This window comes from Rhinatrema bivittatum, chromosome 9, assembly GCF_901001135.1.
Source record: "Rhinatrema bivittatum chromosome 9, aRhiBiv1.1, whole genome shotgun sequence".
In the NCBI taxonomy this organism is placed as follows: Eukaryota; Metazoa; Chordata; class Amphibia; order Gymnophiona; family Rhinatrematidae; genus Rhinatrema; species Rhinatrema bivittatum.
The window spans coordinates 62,640,234-62,662,642 of record NC_042623.1 but is presented as its reverse complement, the minus strand read 5'-3'; the positions used below and the strand labels follow the sequence as shown (position 1 = coordinate 62,662,642).

At 44.2% G+C, this 22,409-nt stretch overlaps 1 protein-coding gene across 2 annotated transcripts; it reads right to left on the bottom strand.

Annotated features, from left to right (window-relative positions):
* Positions 1–211: 211 nt before the first annotated feature.
* Positions 212–22,399, bottom strand: TPRKB (TP53RK binding protein). 2 transcript variants are annotated; one of them, XM_029615388.1, is made up of 5 exons: positions 22,262–22,399; positions 13,797–13,981; positions 5,377–5,499; positions 1,887–2,063; positions 212–951 (listed from the first exon to the last, which is right to left on the bottom strand). In XM_029615388.1, exons 2-5 carry the CDS (start codon positions 13,935–13,937, stop codon positions 868–870), a joined length of 525 nt encoding a protein of 174 aa, XP_029471248.1. In that variant the 5' UTR covers positions 13,938–13,981; positions 22,262–22,399; the 3' UTR covers positions 212–867. The 2 variants fall into 2 exon arrangements, with proteins under 2 accessions (XP_029471248.1, XP_029471247.1); XM_029615387.1 differs by lacking the exon at positions 22,262–22,399 and adding an exon at positions 22,021–22,149.
* Positions 22,400–22,409: the final 10 nt, after the last annotated feature.

Here is a 22,409-nt window from a genome sequence, read left to right as displayed (position 1 = left end):
GCTCCTTGTGCTTGCTTGTGAGAAAGCAGACGAGAGGGCTTGAACCCCAGGAGCTCAGATTACCTCCTTCAATGCCTCAGGCTTCATCGTCCCCTGCTTAGCAAGCGGCTTCACCTTGCACGATTCTATCCAGGATGAAAGCAAAACGGGGGCATCGCTGGTCACCCTTTTCAACTCATCATCTACAGAACAGCACAGAAAGACTACTGCAATGTGTACAACTTTGCTCTTTTTATTAAGTCAGGGTTCTGCTGTGTCGCAGAATTAGCAGTTTCAAACCCCTGTACAGCACTTTGACTACATTTGATGTTGCCATATTCCTTCTCCTGGTTATTCTCCTTCTATCCTGCTCAACTCCCCAATTCCAGAATCCCCACTTTAGAGTGGGTTTTAGACTGTCCTGGAAGCTGACTCTACATTCTGTGTATTCGCTGGTATTTTACCTGTCTCCTCGAGGACTATAAAAATATGTTTCTTCAACTCTGAGAGAACTGATGGGGAATCTGTAAAAGAAAATGCAACTTTTCTCCAAATCATAGAATAAGAAATAAATATCCGGGGGGAAAAAAAACAAAACAGGCCACAAGAGGCTAAAAATTTTTTTAAATATTCTCCATAACAACATTGTAGATTATCTTTAAAAGTTCCTATATGCAAGTCCTAAAAATGCTCATGATATCCAAGAATCCTGGGCTCATGTACCGTAGGAATAAAGACATCTTTCATAAAAAAATGAAATTGCAAGTGTCCTTCTTGGAATACTCTGAATAGGAACCTTTAATTATCTGAGACAGATAACCTAACAGCACTCAGTCGCTCCAGACTTGAACGAATAGAGTGTGCTGCTTCTTAAAATGCCGATTTGCTCTACGCGTCTTTTGTTGACATTCGGCAAATAATTCCATCTAACAGCGTGCCGATCTTTTCTTCCTGTGGGGTGAGTTTGTACATCTGTTAAAACAAAACAAACCAGGAGTAAGGACAGAAAGCAGGGGTAGAGAAATCAGTGATGGGGAGCGGTGGGGAAGAATCTGCATCAAGCTCCCTACGCTGGGACAGAGGGAATGCATGGAGTGCAGCATGGTATGGGTGGCTGACCAATCAGACTATGGCTTAGTCTATTTCAAGGAGATAAACAGTGGCTGCAGCCTTACTGTGGTCATTAGCGATGTGAGAATGCTTCTGCAGTAATAGCAAAGCTGGCAGGTCTAGCTGGTTTCATTTCACATGAATTTCCCTAAAATACACAGGAGGTATTCCATTGCAAGTCCAAACAGCTTTTGGGCAAATTCTGTGGCTTGTTGCAATAGAAAGTGAATCTGCACAGGATCCTGTAGATTTTTGCAGCCTCCTGCAGTATTGTTTGATCTCCACTCTAGCTTGCAAGGGACAGCAGTAAACTGCTCAGAGCGGCAGTTACCACCCAGCAACTTGCCGAGCAGACTGCATGGACCATTTGGGTCTTTTCCTGCCATCATTTGGTATATTACTATGAAGTACATTTTTGGGGTATCATGTGACTGCACTGTGTGGGTTTCAGCAGCATTCTGAAGATTTCTGCAGCATTTCGCTGCGAAACGCTCAAAGCTTTTTCCCCAATTGTTTTCAGTAAAAATTCATCAAATGCCGTGTTTTCAGATTTTCCATAAAATTTCTCACATCCTTATTAAACTGCATTAGTGGCTAGTTTTCAAAATCACAGGTTTCTCCTTAGGGATAAAAAAAAAAAAGACAACAGAAGGAAAAGAGAAAAATCTACCTTGATGTTTAACTGTGAAACAAATCATGTGGAAATAGCGGTGCTTTAAAATGCTGCTCAGAGAGGGTTAACATGAAATCAGACTGAATGCTCTGTGCTATCCTTGCCTTCTGCTGCCTTTTCATACCTTTTTGACCTTTGTGATGTCTGCCATTGTCGACAGTTCCATTACAGAAACCTGCTGACCCTCGACCTGAGAGACTATTTCTTCAGGATTTACAGTTTTCGCTCCATCTTCAATCAAAACAATGAGAGCTGCAGAGTCACTGTCTGAAATGCCAAATCTTTTAAAAGCTTCTGAAATCTGGGAGGGAAAAACAGAAAAAAACATGCAAACAGAATGTTGGGAATTATTAGAAAGGGAATGGTGAATAAAATGGAAAATGTCATAATGCCTCTGTATCGCTCCATGGTGAGACCGCACCTTGAATACTGTGTACAATTCCGGTCGCCGCATCTCAAAAAAGATATAATTGCGATGGAGAAGGTACAGAGAAGGGCTACCAAAATGATAAGGGGAATGGAACAGCTCCCCTATGAGGAAAGACTAAAGAGGTTAGGACTTTTCAGCTTGGAGAAGAGACGGCTGAGGGGGATATGATAGAGGTATTTAAAATCATGAGGTCTAGATCGGGTAAACGTGAATCAGTTATTTACTCTTTTGGATAAAAGAAGGACTAGGGTGCACTCCATGAAGTTAGAATGTAGCACATTTAAAACTAATCGGAGAAAGTTCTTTTTCACTCAACGCACAATTAAACTCTGGAATTTGTTGCCAGGGGATGTGGTTAGTGCAGTTAGAGTAGCTGGGTTTAGAAAAGGATTGGATAAGTTATTGGAGGAGAAGTCCATTACCTGCTATTAATTAAGTTGAATTAGAAAATAGCCACTGCTATTACCAGCCAGGTTCTTATGGCCTGGATCGGTCACTGTTGGAGACAGGATGCTGAGCTTGATGGATCTTTGGTCTGACCCAGTAAGGCATGTTCTTATGTTCTTACCCTACTGAAACTGCATCAGTTGGAGCACCTCAAGAAGGCTGTGCCTTGTTGCTGCCCTATGGACACCTCCAGAGACTGCAAATCAGGAGAGGGCTGATTGGCTAGAGAGCCACGGTGGTGCCTCTTTGAGTTGGCAGTGGTACATGGCCTTAAAGTAAATGGGAGAAGGCTCCTTGTAGGCCAGGATATTTGGCACTTTCAAAATCTGACAACCTAGGCAGTTGCTTATGCCTAAATCCAGGCCTGATCTCTCATCTCGCTGGGACTCTGAAACCCATTCTCCTCCCCTGAGGGGACCCCGGGAATGCCCATTTCACAATGCTCCTGAATAATGCATAAAATACATCATGTTTTTCTTACCCACAGCAAATACTGCAATCATTGCAATACTGAGGATACCAAAATGATTACATAGCTCCTAGATTTCTTCAGTTTCAAACCATTTTGCATACTGGATTGGTACTGTATCTGTTGGGTCACACAGTACCAGCCTGACTAACTGAAGAGTCATTAACCAAGCAATGGGTGGAGGGAAACTGGTGGCAGTCAACCACATTACAAAATAGCTGGCATTCTCCTCTCTTCCTTGTTGATTATCCTGTATACAATGTGCTTTTATGCACACAGATGGAAATGGACTATTCCACCGTATATGGAAGAGTTTATTTTGACAATTTATAGTTTTAAATTAAAAAATAAACAAACAATTATGCCTGAAAGACTATAGGACATCCAAGAATGTGAAATCTGTAGGGCATGCAATATATATATTTTTTTTTATTGTGGTTGGCCTTTGCCCCTAAAACTTTAGGGCGCTCCTGAGAACACGAGAATGTCACTGTTTTAACTGGGGCAGATAGGATTGTTAAGATGGTGCCTAGCACAAGTTTGTAAAGAAACTTAAGTTATCAAGATTCACAGACATATAGAAACTTGTCATGTAATGCCTTAGCACTACCCTTAACACTCATTTAGGGTTAACTCTGTAGACAGCTGGAGGATTCTGCCAGGCACTGCTCAGACCCTCCTGCACCTGTACACATGCCCCTACACTGGCAACCTCCCATCCTCCAAATTGGGTTCCTGCTTGTATCTGGGCAAATGCCCTGCCTGTAAGCTATCCATTGGTAGCTTCCAGGGAAACTGAGACCACCCGTTACAACCCAAGGGTCATACAATTCCTAGAAACACACCTACAAACCAAATACAAAACAGTCTACAGAATCTACTCATTGATTTACATTGTGATGCAATATTTACACTAAAGTTCTTTACTCAAAGAAACAAGTGTCTCTTTTCAGTGAAGCTAGTCATGATATTTGAAAGACAGAGGGTTTCCAACTAGCAGCAGATGGATGGTGACTTGGGAAGGTCTGGAGTTCTGTCCTGTCTTACCAGACAATTTATTAAAATTTCTCTTAACTATTGGGACTGGCAATCAATCAGTCACAGGACAGAGCTAAAAAAACTAAAAAATTTATTAAAAACCTGAACAGAAAAAAAAATACATAATTTGCAAAGCAACAGATAAAGTAACAAGATTCATACAGTTAACACTAACTAGACAAGACTAGGGGGCATTCCATGAAGTTAGCAAGTAACACATTTAAGACTAATCTGAGAAAATTCTTTTTCACTCAACCCACGATAAAGCTCTGGAATTTGTTGCCAGAGGAGGTGGTTAGTGCAGTTGTGTAGCTGGGTTCAAAAAAGGTTTGGATAAGTTCTTGGAGGAGAAGTCCATTAATGGCTATTAATCAATTATACTTAGGGAATAGCCACTGCTATTAATTGCATCAGTAGCATGGGATCTTCTTAGTGTTTGGGTAATTGCCAGGTTCTTGTGGCCTGGTTTTGGCCTCTGTTGGAAACAGGATGCTGGGCTTGATGGACCCTTGGTCTGACCCAGCATGGCAATTTCTTATGTTCTTATGTTGTCTTTACAAGGACATGTAGAGCTAGGATACAGCCATGGCACAGATATGGTTCTTCTGCACTCCCAGCCAAGACTGAAGAGCTCTTCTAGCAACTTTAGGGCTATTTTTTTATGGGCTGTGTCTAAAGGACCAATCAGGTCACAGAGTAATAGCTTTCTGACCAAAGGCACTACAGGATGTTACAATCTCACAACTCCCTGAAGATACTGGGAAATATGCTGTCCAAGCCTCATTCTGAGTTGAGAAGACATTACAAGTCTCAGTTTGAAATACAGTGTATGTTTGTCTTATTAGATTGTAAGCTCTACTGAGCAGGGCCTGTCTTTTTGTATGTTTGTACAGTGCTGCATATGTCATGCAGCGCTAAAGAAATTTTAAGTAATAGTAGTAGTAAAGGTCAGAATGTCACCTGCAGGCTATCTTAAGGGAAATGAGCTCTCTCTGGGAAAAACACAAGTCCCAGGGCAAAACAAAGAATCATTGCGTACATGAAATTTGCTGTTTTGCCACAAGGCTACAAAAGCAGAGTCCTGGAGGGAGTTTGCTACTTTCTAGGATTTCACATTTAAGCTTCGCATTAAATGAAAATATTTTGCAGGCAGTATTAACATGGTCCTTTGCGACTGAAATTTGAAAGAAATAGTCTAAAACACATTTTCATACTGCAAAGTAAGCTTACATTGTTGGTTGGCGAGAGGTTGAAAATGATTTCTGAATACAGGGTCCGTGTCTTCATTTTGCCCAGCTTCTGTAGATGAACTGCCTTGTTTGTTGCCACCAGAACCTGAAACGGATCAACAATCTGCAGAAGAAGAATTTAAAACATAGCAGCTAAATAAAATACCAACATGTAATTTTTCCCCCCTCTCTGACAGGCTGATGCATTAAAGTGTGCCCAGTCTAACGCACGAGTTTACTCACGGTTGGGAGCATATCCGATGCAGGAAGGAGTTTCGCGCAACTGAAACGTGCACCCTAATAAAAGTGTGCCAGATAGTGCCTGTCAGATTTAAATTCTATGTAGATGAAGACATTAGCTATTACCACCTGATGCCAGAAAGCGCATCTAAAGGTTGGGCGCCCAATACACATTTTTTTTTTTGCAAGGAATTTAACTCCAGCTCCAGAGGTGGAGTAAAGTTAACCTGCAGTCAAGGGCTCACGAGAAACATTAAAAAAAAATATGGTCCTCTGTGTTATGATAAATGTGTCCTCCTCCTTAGTTTCAACCTGACTCTTGAGTTTACTGCTTCCGGTGAGGAAAAATGTATGTATATTGATTTGATTAAAAAGAAGCGCATTTTTGGTTATGAATGCCCAATTTAGACACCTATAACAATGGGCACCTGATATAATAAATGTCATCACCAATCTCTATGAAACTTGACAAAAATAACCAAAAAGAAGCGCCTTCAAAACTGACACTCGTATCGAGTGCCCGATATAACCAGCACCTGATGCAATAAACTCCTTTGAGCACCAAACGCACAATTCTCCCTCAGGGCGCCCTTTTTTAACGCTGCCACGATTTCACTTATTTAAATACTGCATCGGGTGCACAGGGGATATGGATGTGTGTGTGGTAGGAAAATGGGCGCCCACTATGAATGCAGGATTTGAGCGAGCGTTTTCTTGTATCTGCCTATGAATGCAATGCCGCAGATCCCTTTAGTGCGGACTCCCGTTTCCGTTTGCCTTCTGCCTCACTGACTGACATTCTGACAACGATATGGATTAAACTCAAGTACTATCCTCAAAAGAAATGCGGTTAGTCCCTGCTTTTTATTTCTGTAAGATGGCAACTGCCACAAAGATGATGTCTTCCTCGATTGGAAGGAATGTGCTAAATATGTAGGATTATCCTGGTCAATAATTATTCAGAGACCCCCACTCCCCCGCCGAGACTCCTGCTTGGGAGAAAGCGCTGCAGATGAGAATACCACGAGCAACGAAAAGGGGCGGGACATTGGGTGTTCCAGGGTGGGGCCAACTGTTGTGCACGCAACTCTGCACTTTAAAACCAGAGGCCGCAACGCACGGCGGCTTGTTAGCTCCTTAACTTTACTGCTGCTCCTGATGAGGTGCAAGTCTGCAGATCTTACATTTTTTGGGCTTACACGACAGGATGAGGGGTCTGGGTCAACTGGGGGGCATACAGGATGAAGAACCAGAGGGATCTCGATGACCTCAAGATTGACTGGGCAAACTGGTGGACTAATTTGAAAAATTGGGAATGTCCCTTGCATAAGCATGTATTAAAATTCGCTTACATACGCGACAGTCGGCAATGTCTTATGGAAGATATGCGAAGTAGGTATGCTCGAGTAACCTCTTAAACTTAAGAGCATATATACTCGTGGGAGGCGTATTTTGAATCATACATGCGCAAGTGCACACATGATTTAAAATTCAAGTGTACCGGGGGTCACATGATGCGGTGAGCCAGGTGAGTCGCACTCATCACAGCTCCGGGTGCTGACTTAAGGTAAATTATGATAAATCGGAAATTCTTATTATTAACCTTCCAGGCTCTGAAGTGGACGCACTTAAGGCACACTTCCCTTTCAAATGGGCTTCTAAGGCCTTATATCTGGGTATCCGTAGTGGAAGTCATGCCAACCAGCTCCACGATTTCAATTACAAACCATTAATACAGAACATACAAAAGGACTTGGGGAAATGGTCAAAAGGCACAATCACTTGGCTAGGACGTATTGCCATCATCAAAATGAATATCTTGCCAAGGTTCCTCTACTTTTTTACGACTATACCAATTTTTATACCCTCTCCTAGTCTGAAAAAAATGGCAAGCTATTGCTTTTGGCTTTATCTGGCGGAAATGGCCACCCAGGGTTAGCAGAAGCACTTTGTATCTAGCAAAAACCAGAGGGGGACTTAGTGTGCCCAATTTAGAATGGTATTACTGCACGGCGCAGCTACGAGCGCTTGTTGTCCTGCATAGACAAGTGGAGATCCCGCAATGGACTCTGTTTGAACGCACCTTTTCAGGAGCTCAACCCCTGTCAGCACTTCCCTGGCAACCAAAATTTACATGGAAAGGATTCACATACTTGCCTTATGCCTTAGATACCACATTTAAAGTGTGGGCGCGTTGGAGGACCACTATCGTTGGCCCAGAACAATACACCGTTATTGATATACGTATTTGGAAATGCATTATTCCCCTCCCCACGCCCCACCGAGGCTTCCCATCACTGGGCGGGTATCACCCGTCTGGAACATATACAGAAACAGGGGCTCCTTATGACTCAGGAGGAGTTGCGTTCTCTCTATAATTTAGAGCAGGTAGATTTTCTATTATATGCCAGAGTATATCACACTGTTAAACGGGACCTCAGACGAAGCACAATGCGATTGACAGGCACATTATTTGAAAACTACTGCCTGAAGGCGCATCAAGTACGTGGACTAATCTCTAAAATATACAATCTGATAAGTGGGAAATTTGTGAACTCATTTCGGCAACACATAGCTTGGGATGAGGACTTTGGTCAATATCTATCAAATAATGAATGGGACCTTATCTTTACGTCAGCCCATAAATGCTCTATTTCTGCTAATCTGCAGGAGAACTGCTATAAGTTGCTCTATCGCTGGCAGTACCACTCGCCAGACAAAATTCACAAACTGGCTCCTCAGGTAGCAGCATTCTGCTGGCGGAACTGTGGCGCAGTAGGAACATTCTACCATATTTGGTGGCAGTGCCCGAAGGTATCGACTTATTGGCAGACAGTCATCTCCTGGTCGTCCACTATATTGCGCAATCCTATACGGGTCAAACCTTGGCATGTTCTTTGGAATATCCCGCTGGACATCGAACACAAAGACGCACAACGATTTCTTCAGCAAGTTTTTATTGCAGCTCGAATAACTTTGGCACAACATTGGAAAGACAGCGCGACACCCAGTCTAGCACAGGTTCAGAATAAACTTCATAGTATCTATCAACTGGCTCGTCTTACAGCTGTACATCATGATCGGCTACCATCCTTTCTCAGGATTTGGAAACCATATCAATCCTGGGTGGAAACTCAGGAACAGTAGAGAAGACGGCAATGCCTTGACTGATCTGACTGATCAGGATGGAGATGGAACTCTCTGCCATGCGACTCTTCATTCTTTTTACAGGCAACTGTAATGCAATCTCGGAATCAGACCATCCAGGAAAACAACTCACGCCTTCAATACTCTTTTACTTTTATTTATTTTTACCTTTATCTTCTGTTTAGCTATAGGTTACACCCTTGTTGACAGTAGGGGCGGGATGGGGGGGAGGGGTGGTTATTTGGTAATGTTTAATGATGTTATATACCTTTGTTAAAGCAAATGGTTACATGTAGCTTATCCTATGTATTTAACAGAGCCTTTTTGTAATTGCACGAACCAAGCTTGGTTACTATTGTTGTACCATTATTACCATTTTGCTTTGATAATAAAAAAGATTAAAAGGTGAAAAAAAAATGCCATGACAACTACAAGACATTTTGTGAATATCCATAATGCTGAGGTTAGGCAAATACTAGAAGTGTTGTTTCTCTACTACAAATCTGAGATATGTTTGTGACTTTAATGTATCTTTATGTGAATATGTACCTCCTATAGATTCAGAGAACATAGTCAGTCTCCTTTCTTCAGCAGGGCAATTACAGAGTCCAGAGTAATCGTCTTGAACATTTCTCTTTACAGGAACTTCTTCAAAGCGCTTAGGTTTAGGATAGGATACAATCCTCCTGTCTTTTTTTGAGATCAAGAAGTACCTGGAGTAAAATTCTTGCCTTCTCATCAACAGTGGGACTAGTTTGATCACTCTGACCAGCAAAAGAGAGATTTCCAACCTGAGCAAATCCTAGTGTTGAATGAGCTTGAGGGCTCTTTTGGACAGCTGATTTCAAAGTATTTCCACTAGATATAATCTGTAGCCTCTCGTTATGATATAGAGCAGTGGTTCTCAACCTTTTTTCTGTCGGAACACACCTGACAGATGGTTCTCACATGCATGACACACTGATCCCATGATCGTCACGGGGCTAGATGTAAAAGTAGAGTTTGCATCCACGGGAACCCCCCTGACCCACAATAATGGATGTAAAGCAGAATTATGACATTCCCCATACAACTCACCCTACAAAAAAGATATTCTGGTTCTGGTGTCATCTCAGTAACAGCAACTCAAACTCCTCCTACTTCCAGGCTCAATAGCCCTACTTATGAAAAGACAGCAGTTTACCACCAATTAAAACAGTCTGCCTTGAGGCGACTGTTTTAATGTATTTCCGCCCTGGAGGCGACTGTTCAGTTCCTTGTAAACCGGTGCGATATGTATTCTTTACAGGAACATCGGTATATAAAAATTAAAAATAAATAAATAAATAAAATGCATGTCCTCTTGAGAAAACACAACAAATAAGACTGATACAAACGCTTACATACTAGTAAAATATCTCATCTCGGTAACAGACACAGAACCGACCTAACATACTCCCAGGATCTGTAGTAATGCACATAAACTAATCCCCCACAGTTACACCTGTATTATGGAATACACTCAAACAGGAGCAACCCTATCTATGAAAAGGCAACACTACAAATATTAAATCAGGCCCTAAAATTTTATGAATATTGTATTTCTGACCCTGTTTTATCTTGTGTAAACCGATGTGAAGGCTTGTCCGATGTATCGGTATATAAAACTTAATAAACCATTAAAAACCAATACACCTCTTATTAGGAAAACAGAATTAGCAAGCAGCTATACATTCCCACACAGAAATAATTGTAAAACTATACTAATAAGCAGAATAAATGTTTCAAAACAGCTATGAGCAGAAAAACATCCAACAATTAAAAACTCATAAAGACTATTAAACATTCTCCAAACACCAATAAAATATTTCAAAAAAACAGACATCACTTAATAATTAAAATGGCAGTCAATCAAGAAAAATAAACTTTAAAAGCCACCTTTACTTACCCCCTCCAGCAGCTCTCCTACTCCCCTTCCATGCAGGCCGTGGCACACACAAGCAGCAGTAGAAGCTCATGGTCCTCTTCCTTAGGGCCCATGTCTCTCACACACACACCATACCAGTCATGCCCCCATGACCAGTTTTTCTGTCTCTCACACACCAATCATCTCCCAAACAGTCTTTGACACACACACACACACACACCAGTCACCATCCTGAACAGTTTCTCTCATGCCATACACACACACAGGCTTCCCACTCCCATGTTCTTTTTCAGATATACAGGCTTCTCCTTCTCATGCTGTGTCTCACACACACCCAGGTTTCTCACTCCCATGCTCACCCTCTTCACATGCACAGGCTTCTCATTCCCATAATCACTTTCTCTTTGTTACACACACACCAGTCTCTCTCTCATTTCCATGCTCGCTCTCCACGTGCACAGGCTTCTCATTCCCTGAATCACATTCTTTCTCTCACACCAGTCTCTTTCTCTCACACACACCGTCACCTTACCAACCAGTCTCTCTCTCTCATGCATGCACACACACAAAGGCTTCCCACTCCCATGCTCTCTCTCACATAATCAGGCTTCTCATTCCCATGCTTTCTTTCACACCCCCCCCCCCAAACACCAGGCTTCTTACACCCAAGCTTTCTCACATACCCAGATTTCTCACTTCCATGCTTTTTCTCTCTCTCACACACATCAGTCACCTCCCTGACTAATGTCTCACACTCTCACATACACATCAGTCATCTCCCTGAGCAGTCACTTTCATTGTCTCTCACATATACACACACACACATCAGCTCTCTGACCAGTTTCTCTCAATCACACACATGCTCTCAATCACACGCTGGCTGGCTGCTTCTCTCTCTCTCACTCACTCCCCCCCCCAGCACAAATGGTAGCTGTAGCAGCCTCCTCCTCCAGCCCCCGCAGGCCAAGAAAGAAGAATCCCCTCGGCCATGGGAGGCTCATGCTGCTGTCTCCTTTCCCAATTACCGGCTATTTCGATTGCTCGGGGGCAATGCTGCCGCCGCTGCTATTTTTCCACGCGGCACGGCTCTTTCTTCTTCCCGCGCACCGCATATCACTTCCTATGCCGGGTCACGGGGGGGGGGGGGTGCGCGGGAAGAAGTAAAGGCCAGTCACCGCTGCCGTTCCCACTGGGCTTGAATCTACTGACAGCCCGGTGGCACCGGCAGCAGGGAAGGAAAAGCAGCGGGAGAGACCGGGAGCACGCAACACACCTGTTGAGAAGCACTGATATAGAGGACCTACCGGTAGTTGTCTTAGGTTAGAATGAGCCAATAGTTTACAAAAAACCTCAGCCTCCCTCCTATAGGGAAATCTTCTAGATTAGAGGGAGCCTATATGAGGGGATGAGTGTGTGTGAGAGAGAGGGAGCCTTTATGAGGGGGTATGTGCACGACAGAGAGGCAGTCTGTTTGAGAGAGAAAGAGAGAGAGAGTGTGTGTGTGTGCGTGAGAGGGACAGAGGGAGCCTGTGTGAGGAGCAGTACTGAGAGAGGGGTCAAACTCTGGGAATGGAAATATAGTGGAGGGGGTTGAACCTAGAGGGGGAGTGGAGTAATAGTGGAGGGTGGAGGAGTTGGGGCCTGAGAGGGCAAAGTGAAAGGAGACTGGCCAGGGGAGTAGGGAGAGAAGGTGGAAGGGACACTCTTACAGTATATTTCTAGGGAAATTCTGCATCTTTAAATAATATACTTTTTCTATATTACATTTTAAATTACTTAATTACCTGTCATGAATATTGTGTTATTTTGACTAAATATAAAGTATGCAGAATTTTGCTGAATTAAAAAAAAAAAAAAAGAAAAGAGAGATCAGTATGGGATAGACTCCAAAGGTTTTTATGGGTGTCTTCAAACACGCCATTACATACAAACTGTGTTTACTGTACCTCAAGATCCCCAAAAAGTTGGAGATCTCCGGAATTTATTTATACCCGTGGGTCGTAAACCTAACTCTAGTGCATCTTTCTCTAAGGCACTTGGTTGTTTACCAAATCATACGGCCATAACAAATATACAGCGTAAGTGGGAGAAACAGGCAAATATAACTTTAACCCATGTCGAAATTGCTCACATCATGAAAGGGTGTTATGTCTTATCGGAAAATGTTAATCTGAGAGAAGTGGGGTTTAAAATGTTGCATTGTATGTACATGTCTCGTACCTGGATGTATGCAGCAAAACTTTGTGATTCTGACCTATGTTTGAAATGTCAACAGGAGAAAGGTTCCTTTTTTTTCATTGCATATGGGAATGTGTTATGTTAACCCAGTATTGGAACGAAATAGTGAATCAACTGGGATTTATAGTGGATACGCCAATTCCCAGAGAACCGAAGTGTGTTTATTCCGCCTATTTCACAATGACTTAGAGACACTCGCAGAACCTGATAAATTGTTCCTTGGCAAAGCTTTGTTGACTGGAATGCAGACGATTATGGCGGACTGGATTTCCATCGACAGACCGCAGAAGGCTCACTGGAAGAACCGGGTTGACTTCCCTGATGCACTTTGAATATATGACAGCGAGCACTAAATCGCTGAAAGCTCAAAAAGTCTGTGTGAGGAGATCTGGAGGAGATACTGGCAGACACTCCCACAGTCCACGAAAGACGTAAGCAAGCAATTCCACAAACTGGTGTACACAGCAGCTTCTCGAACGTCATCATAGACAGTTGGTCATATTAGAATCCCGCTGACGTTGGGGGGTGGGGGAGGGAGGGGATGCAAATTGATGGACTTGACTCGGTTTCCGAGGTTTAGTTGAATTCCATTCCATTGCAGTTGTAAAGTTTATCTGTTTGCTACATAATGAAAACTTAATAAAGAAATGATAAAATAAATAAATAAATAAAATTCAAGTGTACCTCCAATCGCGTGCGAATACGTGCGAGTATGGGCACACGCACTTGTTTTAAAATGAGCCTGGGGATAGGGAAATACCTCCGGTACCTGAAGGTAATCTGCTTTCAAGTGCCGAAAAGCAGAATATACAGAAAAATCAATACATTTCCAGAAGCAACTGGAAAAATGCATCGTTCATAACCAAACTCTTCTGAGAACATATGCTCACCATTGTAGGGTTCAATAGTGCTGCAGCAATTGAGCCGGACATTGCTTTTTTCCTTAAAGTTTCCGCATTTTTTACATCTTTAAACAGCATAAGGGTCACACTAGTATCAGGAAACAGCTCCAGCTGATGTGTCACGTGCATCTGTTCGGCCAAGTTTATCCTGGTGCAGGACCCAGCAACCAAATCTAAGGGACAAACAGGACAATCACAAAATAACTCTTTATTATTTTTCTACTTTAATATAAAAAAAATGATAGCTGAAATGTGCATTTCTATCGCTGCTTTACATTTTCTTTCACATCATAAAACTAAAAAGAAATAATTTTGTCCTCACACATACAGCTGAATCTCCATGAAAGGCAACATTTTGTAGAAGACAGATTTTGGCAAACACGTTTGGTTTCACAGACCTCCCGCAACCTTAATCTTGGGGGGGGGGGGACTCACAATAATGATGCTGGAGAGCATATGGGAATGTAGATCCTCATCCATCCAAAGTGAGAGAATCTCAACCGAGCAGACTCCAAGGGGCCACTTTTGTCTTTATCTGCTGTCATCTGCTATGTTACTATGAGGTCCTTAGTTATGATTTAAGATTTTGTATAAAGGGAATGTCTTCAGAAAGACTACTCACTCTTAAATACAAGGGTAATCTACAGAAAAAGAAAATGGTTTATAAAACAGCAGGCATGAGTGAAGCTGCGAGTTTCCCCCCTCAAACTATCCTCCCGATAATTAAAAGTACCATTCAGGAATTATTCAGCCTTCTCCATCTTATCTCTTAAGTGACATGCACAGATGGGGATTTAGTTTTCCAACAGGTGACTTCCATAAGTAACAGAGAAATGTGACGGAAGAAAAAAAAAAAAAGATTACGCCGCCTATCTAGTCTGCCCATCCACACCAACTGCTCAGCCATCCCTACCACTCCCACAGTGGTCCCCCTGTGCTTTTCCCATGCTTTCCTGAATCCAGATACTGTCCTTGCCTCCGCCCATGCATCCACCACCCTCTCTGTAAAGAAATATTTCCTTCGATTACACCCGAGCCCACCTCCCTTCACCCTCTCCCCTGAACCTCCTGCTTGCACAGCCTCCTTTCTGAGGCTTGCCTGAAACGCACAGAAACATTGGAGGTTTTTAAACTTCTCTATGGTATCTTCCCCATCTCGCCTTTCCTCCTTGTTCAGATCTTTAACAGGCCAATGCACTATCGACACGCTAAAAAAGTGCACCCAGACTGGACATACTTTTTTTTTTTTTTTTTTTTTAACACACGCACAATCACCTCTCCTGGGAACTTGGTGCAACAGGCAAATGAGCCGCCGTGCTAAAAAGGACGTGCCAGGGATAAATAGTGAGTCCCTAGCGCGCCTAAGGCATTGACAGCCCAGGAGACACGGCTGTGTGCAGGTTAGGAAAAGAGACGCTCGTAAATTGAGCATCTCTTTTCCTAACCTGACTGCTTTAAAGCCTTTTTTTGTTTGTTTTTTTTGTTGCTTCTGTGGTTTCTCCTGCTTAATATTATAATATTATTAAGTCGGAGGAACCACAGAAAAGCTGTATTTTCTGCTTTTCTGTGCATGGCTTGGGGTGCTTCAAAACTTAACACCAGCTCCGGGGCTAGCGCTAATTTTTGTGCGTAACAACGTGCGCGTCCAGCATGCGCTATCTTACGTTGGGCATACCAGCCAATAGCCTCATCAAACATGCATTTACATGTCATGAGCGCTATTAGCTACGTGCTGGTCTGGACGCATGTTTTGTACACGCTGATGCTGGTATTGCATCAGGCATAAGTCTAGCGCGTCCAAAACAAACGCCCGTGTGTTCAGTGGTGCACTGACCTTAGCACTTGATATTGCATCGGCCTGTAAGTCTGACCCCATACACATTACAGCAAAGACCTCTGCCCAAGAACAGAAAAGATGATTTTTGAAACCAAGACTTATTTGGTTTTACAATTATCTACTAAATAAAGGAGCCCTGACCGACGTGCCGCAAATGCGCAGTAGAGAGCAGCTCTACCGCGCATGCACGGGCGAGCACGTCGGTCAGAGCGGAGGGTGCCTTGAAAATAAAATGGTGCTGGGAGGAGCAGTGGCAGCGGCGAAGAGCGGCGGCGAGGAGCAGTAGCGGCGGCGCGCGCGAGGGAGGGACCGACACCCCCCCCCCCAGGAGATCTTCCGCCATCCGAGGGAAGGTTGTGGATGAGCTGAAAGGGGAGGGGATTGAGAGAGGGGGAGTGACTGAGGGGAGGGAGGAGAGAGTGAGGGGAGGGGGGGGAGTGACTGAGGGGAGAGGGGAAGGAGGAGAGAGTGAGAGGGGAAGGTGAGAGGGAGGGAGGTGAGAGGGAGTGGGAGGGAGACTAGAGGGGGGAGGTGAGAGGGAGTGGGAGGGAGAATAGAGGTGGGAGGGATAATGAGGGGGAGGGAGTGGGAAGGAGAATGATTGGGAAGGAAATGGACTGAAAAAATGTTTAAATGTAGCCCGTTGTTACGGGCTTAACGGCTAGTTGTTAATAAATGATAGCTTGGAACTCATGTCATCAGCTGCTTCCATACTTTTATTCTCCAGTCATGTCCCCTTTAATTTCATGATCCTGCTTGTCTGAAACAGTCAGCCGGTCCTGCTTGCGATTCAAATCTCACATGATTCCCTTTCCAAGAAACCTGATTAAGCCCAATATTCATGTTGCAAAATCAAATGATAAACCTTACATTTAGAAATGCTTGATACGATGAGTGAGGTGATCAAATTTGCGGATGACACAAAATTACGTAGAGTAGTTAAATCTCAAGCGGACTGTGATAAATTGCAGGACCACCTTTTGGGACTGGAAAATTGGGCTTCCAAATGGCAGATGAAATTTAACGTGGACAAGTGCAAAAATAACCCTTGCTGTAGTTACAAAATGTTAGGTTCTATCTTAGGAGTTACCACTCAGGAAAGAGATCTAGGTGTCATAGTGGATAATTCATTGAAATTGTCAACTCAGTGTGCAGTCGTGATCAAAAAAGCAAACAGAATGTTAGGAATTATTAGGAATGGAATGGAAAATAAAACAGAGGGTGTCATAATGCCTCTGTATCGCTCCAGGAGGGCGACTAAAATGATAAGGGGCATGGACCGGCTACCTAATGAGGAAAGGCTAAGGAAGTTAGGGCTGTTCAGTTTGAAGAAGAGATGACTGAGGAGGGATATGATAGAGGTTTACAAAATCATGAAAGGACTTGAACAAGTTAATGTAAATTGGTTATTTACTCTCTCAGATAATAGGAGGACTAGGGGGAACTCCATGAAGTTAACAAGTAGCTCATTTAAAACAAAAAGAAGAAAATTATTTTTCACACAGTGCATAGTTAAGCTCTGGAATTCATTGCCAGAGGATGTGGTTAAAGCAGTTAGTGTAACTGGGTTTTATAAAGGTTTGTATAAGTTCCTAGAGGAAAAATCCATAAACTGCTATTAATTAATAAGCAATAACTTGTGAGTTATCTAATGTTTGGGTACTTGCCAGATACTTGTGACTTGGATTGGCCACTGTTGGAAACAGGATACTGGGCTTAATGGACTCTTGGTCTGACCCAGTATGGCAATTCTTATGTTCCTATCTTTAGGTTTGAGAAAAGGAATGGTATGTTCAAGGAACAAATCTCGATAGAAATTGTGTCTGACCCAAATGAATAATGCAGGGAGAGAAAGCTTGGGGAAATCAGCCCAGGATTTTAGGGACAGTCATGATCATAAGGGAAAATGACAGTCCTATTCTCAGTCCTCTTAAACCCCCCTCCCCAACAAAACAAACTTTAGAGTCAAAAGAGAAGCAAACTGTACCCACATCTGAATATTTTACAATTTTATCCCAAATGTTAAATGAATGCTTCTCACAAAGATCTTGTCACTGTCAGGTCGAGCTCAGCTCAACACGATTGGACGGGCGTCCATAACCCTTGATGCAAAACGGGGGTTAAGCACATCCAAAACACACATCCAACCAAGTGTGTAGCTAATAGCGCTCATAAAGTGTAAATTCGTGTGGATGAGGCTATTACTTATTTCCACCTGACGCAAAAAAAAAATAAGTGCGCCTGATACGCACATTTTTACCCTCAAAAATTAACGCCTGCCCTGGAGCAGGTGTTGATTCTTGAGGAGCCCAAAAAGTTTGCAGTAAAGCAGAAAATACTGCTTTTCTGAAGCTCTTCCAACTTATTATTGTAGTGATTTTAAGTCGGAGAAACTGAAAATGGAGAACCCTTACAAAAAAAAAAAAAGTGTGCAGGCAGTCAGGATAGGGATGCTCAATTACTAATGGCTCTGTTCGCAGCATGCCGGTGAGAGAGAATGTGTGTGTGTGAGAAAGGGGAGAGGGTGTGGGGAATGCCGGTAAGAGAGAATGTGTGTGTGAGAGAGGGGAGGGGAGAAAGAGCAGGCGTGTGTGAGAGCATGGGAGGTAAAAAGGGGGGTGGGGGGATGCTTGAGTGTGGGTTTCAGAGAGGGAGCCTATATGAGGGGAGCGGTGTGGAGGGTGAGAAAGAAAGCAGGGGGCTGAGCAGGAGGGGGTGAGAGAGCACGGGAGGTAAGAGAGCGAGGGGGGGGGGGAATGCTTGAGTGTGGGTTTCAGAGAGATGGAGCCTATATGAGGAGATTGTGAAGGAGTGCATATGTGTGTGAGAGATTGGGAGCTTGTGTGTATGAAAAAGGGATCGTGTGTATGTGAGGGTGCTAGTCTGTGTGAAGGGATTGTGTATGTGTGAGACAGAGCCTGTGTGAAGGGGTGTATGAGAGAGAGACATACAGGCCGATACAGTACAGTGCGCCGCCACTGGACGCGCGTTTTCCCTTACCCCTTATTCAGTAAGCGGCCAAAAACGCGCATCCAATCCGCCGAACCTAATAGCGCCTGCAACATGCAAATGCATGTTGACGGCCCTATTAGCTATTCCCGCGCGATTCAGAAAACAAAATGTGCAGCCAAGCCACACATTTTGCTTTCAGAAATTTCTTCGGGCACCGGGAAAGTGCACAGAAAAGCAGTAAAAATTGCTTTTCTGTGCACCCTCCGACTTAATATCATGGTGATATTAAGTCGGAGGTCCTGAAACTTTCCAAAAGAAAAAAAAAAAGAAAATAAAAATTTGAAGTTGGACGGTGGTTGTCGGGTCGAAAACCGGATGCTCAATTTTGCCGTCGTCCGGTTTCCGAGCCCATGGCTGTCAGTGGGCTCGAGAACAGACGCCAGCAAAATTGAGCGTTGGCTGTCAAACCCACTGACAGCCGCCACTCCGGTCCAAAAGGAGGCGCTAGGGATGCGCTAGTGTCCCTAGCGCCTCCTTTTGCCCGTTTTTACCGCCGGGCCTCATTTAAATACAGAATCACGCGCATAGGAGAGTGGCCTGTGCGTGCGCCGGGAGAGCGGCTCTCCCGCGGACTTTACTGTATCGGCCCGATAGGTAGCCTGTGTGAGAATGTATGTGTGAAAGGGAAAGGGAACTTGTGTGGGTGTGTATGCAAGAGAGGGCCCTGTATGAGTGGATGTGTGTGCGCGAGAGTGAGGGAGCCTGTATGACAGGGGTCGGGAACCCATGGCTCGCGAGCCAGATATGGCTCTTTTGAGGGCTGCATCTGGCTCGCAGACAAGTGTCGCCACACTTCGCGGTTCCCCGCTGACCCAGCTGCTCCCCGGTCCTCCGCCGCCCGGGCTTAAAATGCTGTCAGCCCGGGCGGAATGCGGCAGGACAGCTGGAGTCAGCGGCACCGGCGTGCTCTCTTCTCCTCCCCATCGGGTGCCTGCGCGGGAAGAAGAAACCACACTAGCGTGGTCTCTTCTTCCGCGCAGGCACCCGATGCTCTCCACTTCCTCTTCCGGGCCGCGGGGGGGGGGGGGGGGGAGGAGAAGAGAGCACGCCGGTGCCGCTGACTGGAGTCAGCGGCACGACTGGAGTCATCCGGGTGCCTGCGCAGGAGTCATCGGGTGTCAGCCGGGTGCCTGCGCTGGAGTCATCGGGTGCCTGCGCGAGAAGAAGAGGCCACGCTAGTGTCCGACGGGAAGAAGACTGCAGCGCGGCTCGGAGGAAAATGAAGAGTTTCAACCGCGGCCGATGGAACTCCGCCTTCGCCTCCGCGAGGGCTGAAAATGAAGGAGATTAGCGTTGGGAGGAGGCTGCTGCTGCCGCGAGTTCCCGGGGTGGGGGAGAGAGAGAGTGAATGAGCGAGCAAGCATGTGTGTTTGAGATCCTGTGTGTGTGTGTGAGATTGAGAGATTGCATGTATGTGAATGATTGAGAGCCTGTATATGTGAAAGAGAGTATGTCTGTGATTGAGAGCCTGCCTGTGAGAGAGAGAGAGCATGAATGTAAGTTTACCATTGGGAACCTGTATGTGTAAGTTTGTGATTGAAAACCTGTTTGTTTGAAAGAGTATGTATGTATGATTGAGATCCTTTGTGTGTGAGAGAAATCATGTGTATGTATGATTAAGAGCCTGTGTGTATAAGTAAGAGAGAGATCATGTGTGTCTGTGTGTGATTGAGAGCTGGTTTAGGTGATGGAGCATGTGAGTATGTGATTGAGAGCCTGTGTTTAAATGAGAGAGAGAGACCATGTGTGTCTGTGTGTAATTGAGAGCTGATTTAGGTGAGGGAGCATGTGAGTATGTGATTGAGAGCCTGTGTGTAAATGAGAGAAAGAGAGGACATGTTTGTAAGCATGTGAATGAGAGTCTGTGTGTGAGAGAAAAAGACAGCATGTATTTATGTGATTGAAAGCCTGTGTGTGTAAGCGTGAAAAGATAGACAGCATGTGTGTAAATGTGTAATTAAGAGCTGTAAAAAATATAGCCCTGTATGAGAGAGAAAAAACATGTGTATATGTGAGTACTGAGAGCATGTGTGTATAGGTGTGTCATTGAGAGCCAGTGTGAGAGAGAGCACTGGTATGTGACTGAGAGAGGAGAAAGTTCCAAGCAAACCACCCCACCTCCTGCTAATTCAGAACAATCTCAGGACACCTGGATATCAAACGTTCCCAGGTATGCAGAGCAAAAAAATTTTTGTATCCTTATTATTTTTCATTACTGGATCTTTGTGTCTGCTATTTTGAAATATTTTGTTGGTATCTGGAAATGTTTTATCTGAGTTTTTAATTATTGGATATTCCTCTCATCAGCTGTTTCGAAATATGTTCTTTTTGTTAGTACAGTTTTACTGCTGATGATTTTATATTTCTTGATTTGTTTTATAAGGATGGGTGATGTTTCTTTTTTCCTTTGTTACACTGCATACAGAGACTCTGGCTTGTTGCAGTTTCCAATTCAGTTTTTTCTGCATGCTTCTAGTTATGCGTTTTGGTCTCTTTATTCTATGTTAGGTGAGGGACAGCACGTGATTCAGGTGAGGTTTTCTGCTGGCGTGTAGTTTCTGTGTAGGACTCTATAGCAGCCTGACTTGGTCCGTTTTCCTAATAGGAGATGTATTGGTGTCTTAAGGCCTGGTGTAATATTTTCAGAGACTTATTGTACTTTAAAAGTGTGATCTTACATAAAATGCACACATTTACTTGTATTTAGTTTTAAACATATTGTATGGCTCTCATGGAATTACATTTTAAAATATGTGGCGTTTATGGCTCTCTCAGCCAAAAAGGTTCCTGACCCCTGCTGTATGAGGATGTGGGTGTGTGTATGTGTACTAGAGAGAGAGAGAATGTGTGTGAGAGAGGGAGGGAGCCTGTGTGAGGGGCAGTACTGAGAACAGGGTCAAACTCTGGGATTGGCAAGAGAGTGGAAGGGGTTGAGCCTAGAGTAGGAGGGGGAGATACTGGCAGGTGGAAGAGTTGGGGCCTGAGAGGGCAAAGTGGCCAGGGGAGTAGGGAGAGCGAGTGGAAGGAAGGGACACTCTTACAGTGAATTTCTAGGGAAATTCTGCTCAAAATATTTAAAATTCTGCATCTTTAAGTAATAACTTTTTTTGTATTAATTTAAAATGTAATTACTTAGACTGTCATGTAAATTGTGTTATGTTGATCAATATGAAGCTGGCAGCACTTTGCAGAATTTTACATTTTTTTTTGCGCAGAATTCCCCCAGGAGTAAGAGAAAGAAAAAGGGAATAAACAGAGGTGCGATAAAATGGAGTACAAATGAAACACATCCAACCCAGCTCTAACCTCCCAAAAAGAGCTAGTCAACAAACTATAAACTGCGCTTTGATTTGTTTGATGTACCTAAAATGTCAAAATCCATTTTGTGCTATGAATAGTGCCCTCAGCGGGGGGTTCTGTCCCGGGAAAGGAAGCTCGGGGCTGCCTCTGTCCCAGGAGGCCGGGGCCAGCTCAGCGGCTCCCTCGCCCTGGAAGCCGAGTAGCTTCTCCTCGTCAGCAGTAACAATAAACGATCGCCGCCCCGGCCACCCGTTTCCCGCCGATCTCCCTTTACAGACCCTAATCCGGGGAGGGGGTTGGATACCTTTCGCCGCTTCCTCTGCCGCACTGCAGTGGTTGCACGACTAGAGCACCTCGTCGGGGTTCTTCCTGCTCTGCCTCGGGGAGCCCGGCGCCCCGTGCCCGGCCACTCCTCTCGGCTTCCGCTTCCGTGCGAGGGCGAGCCCCGGCCG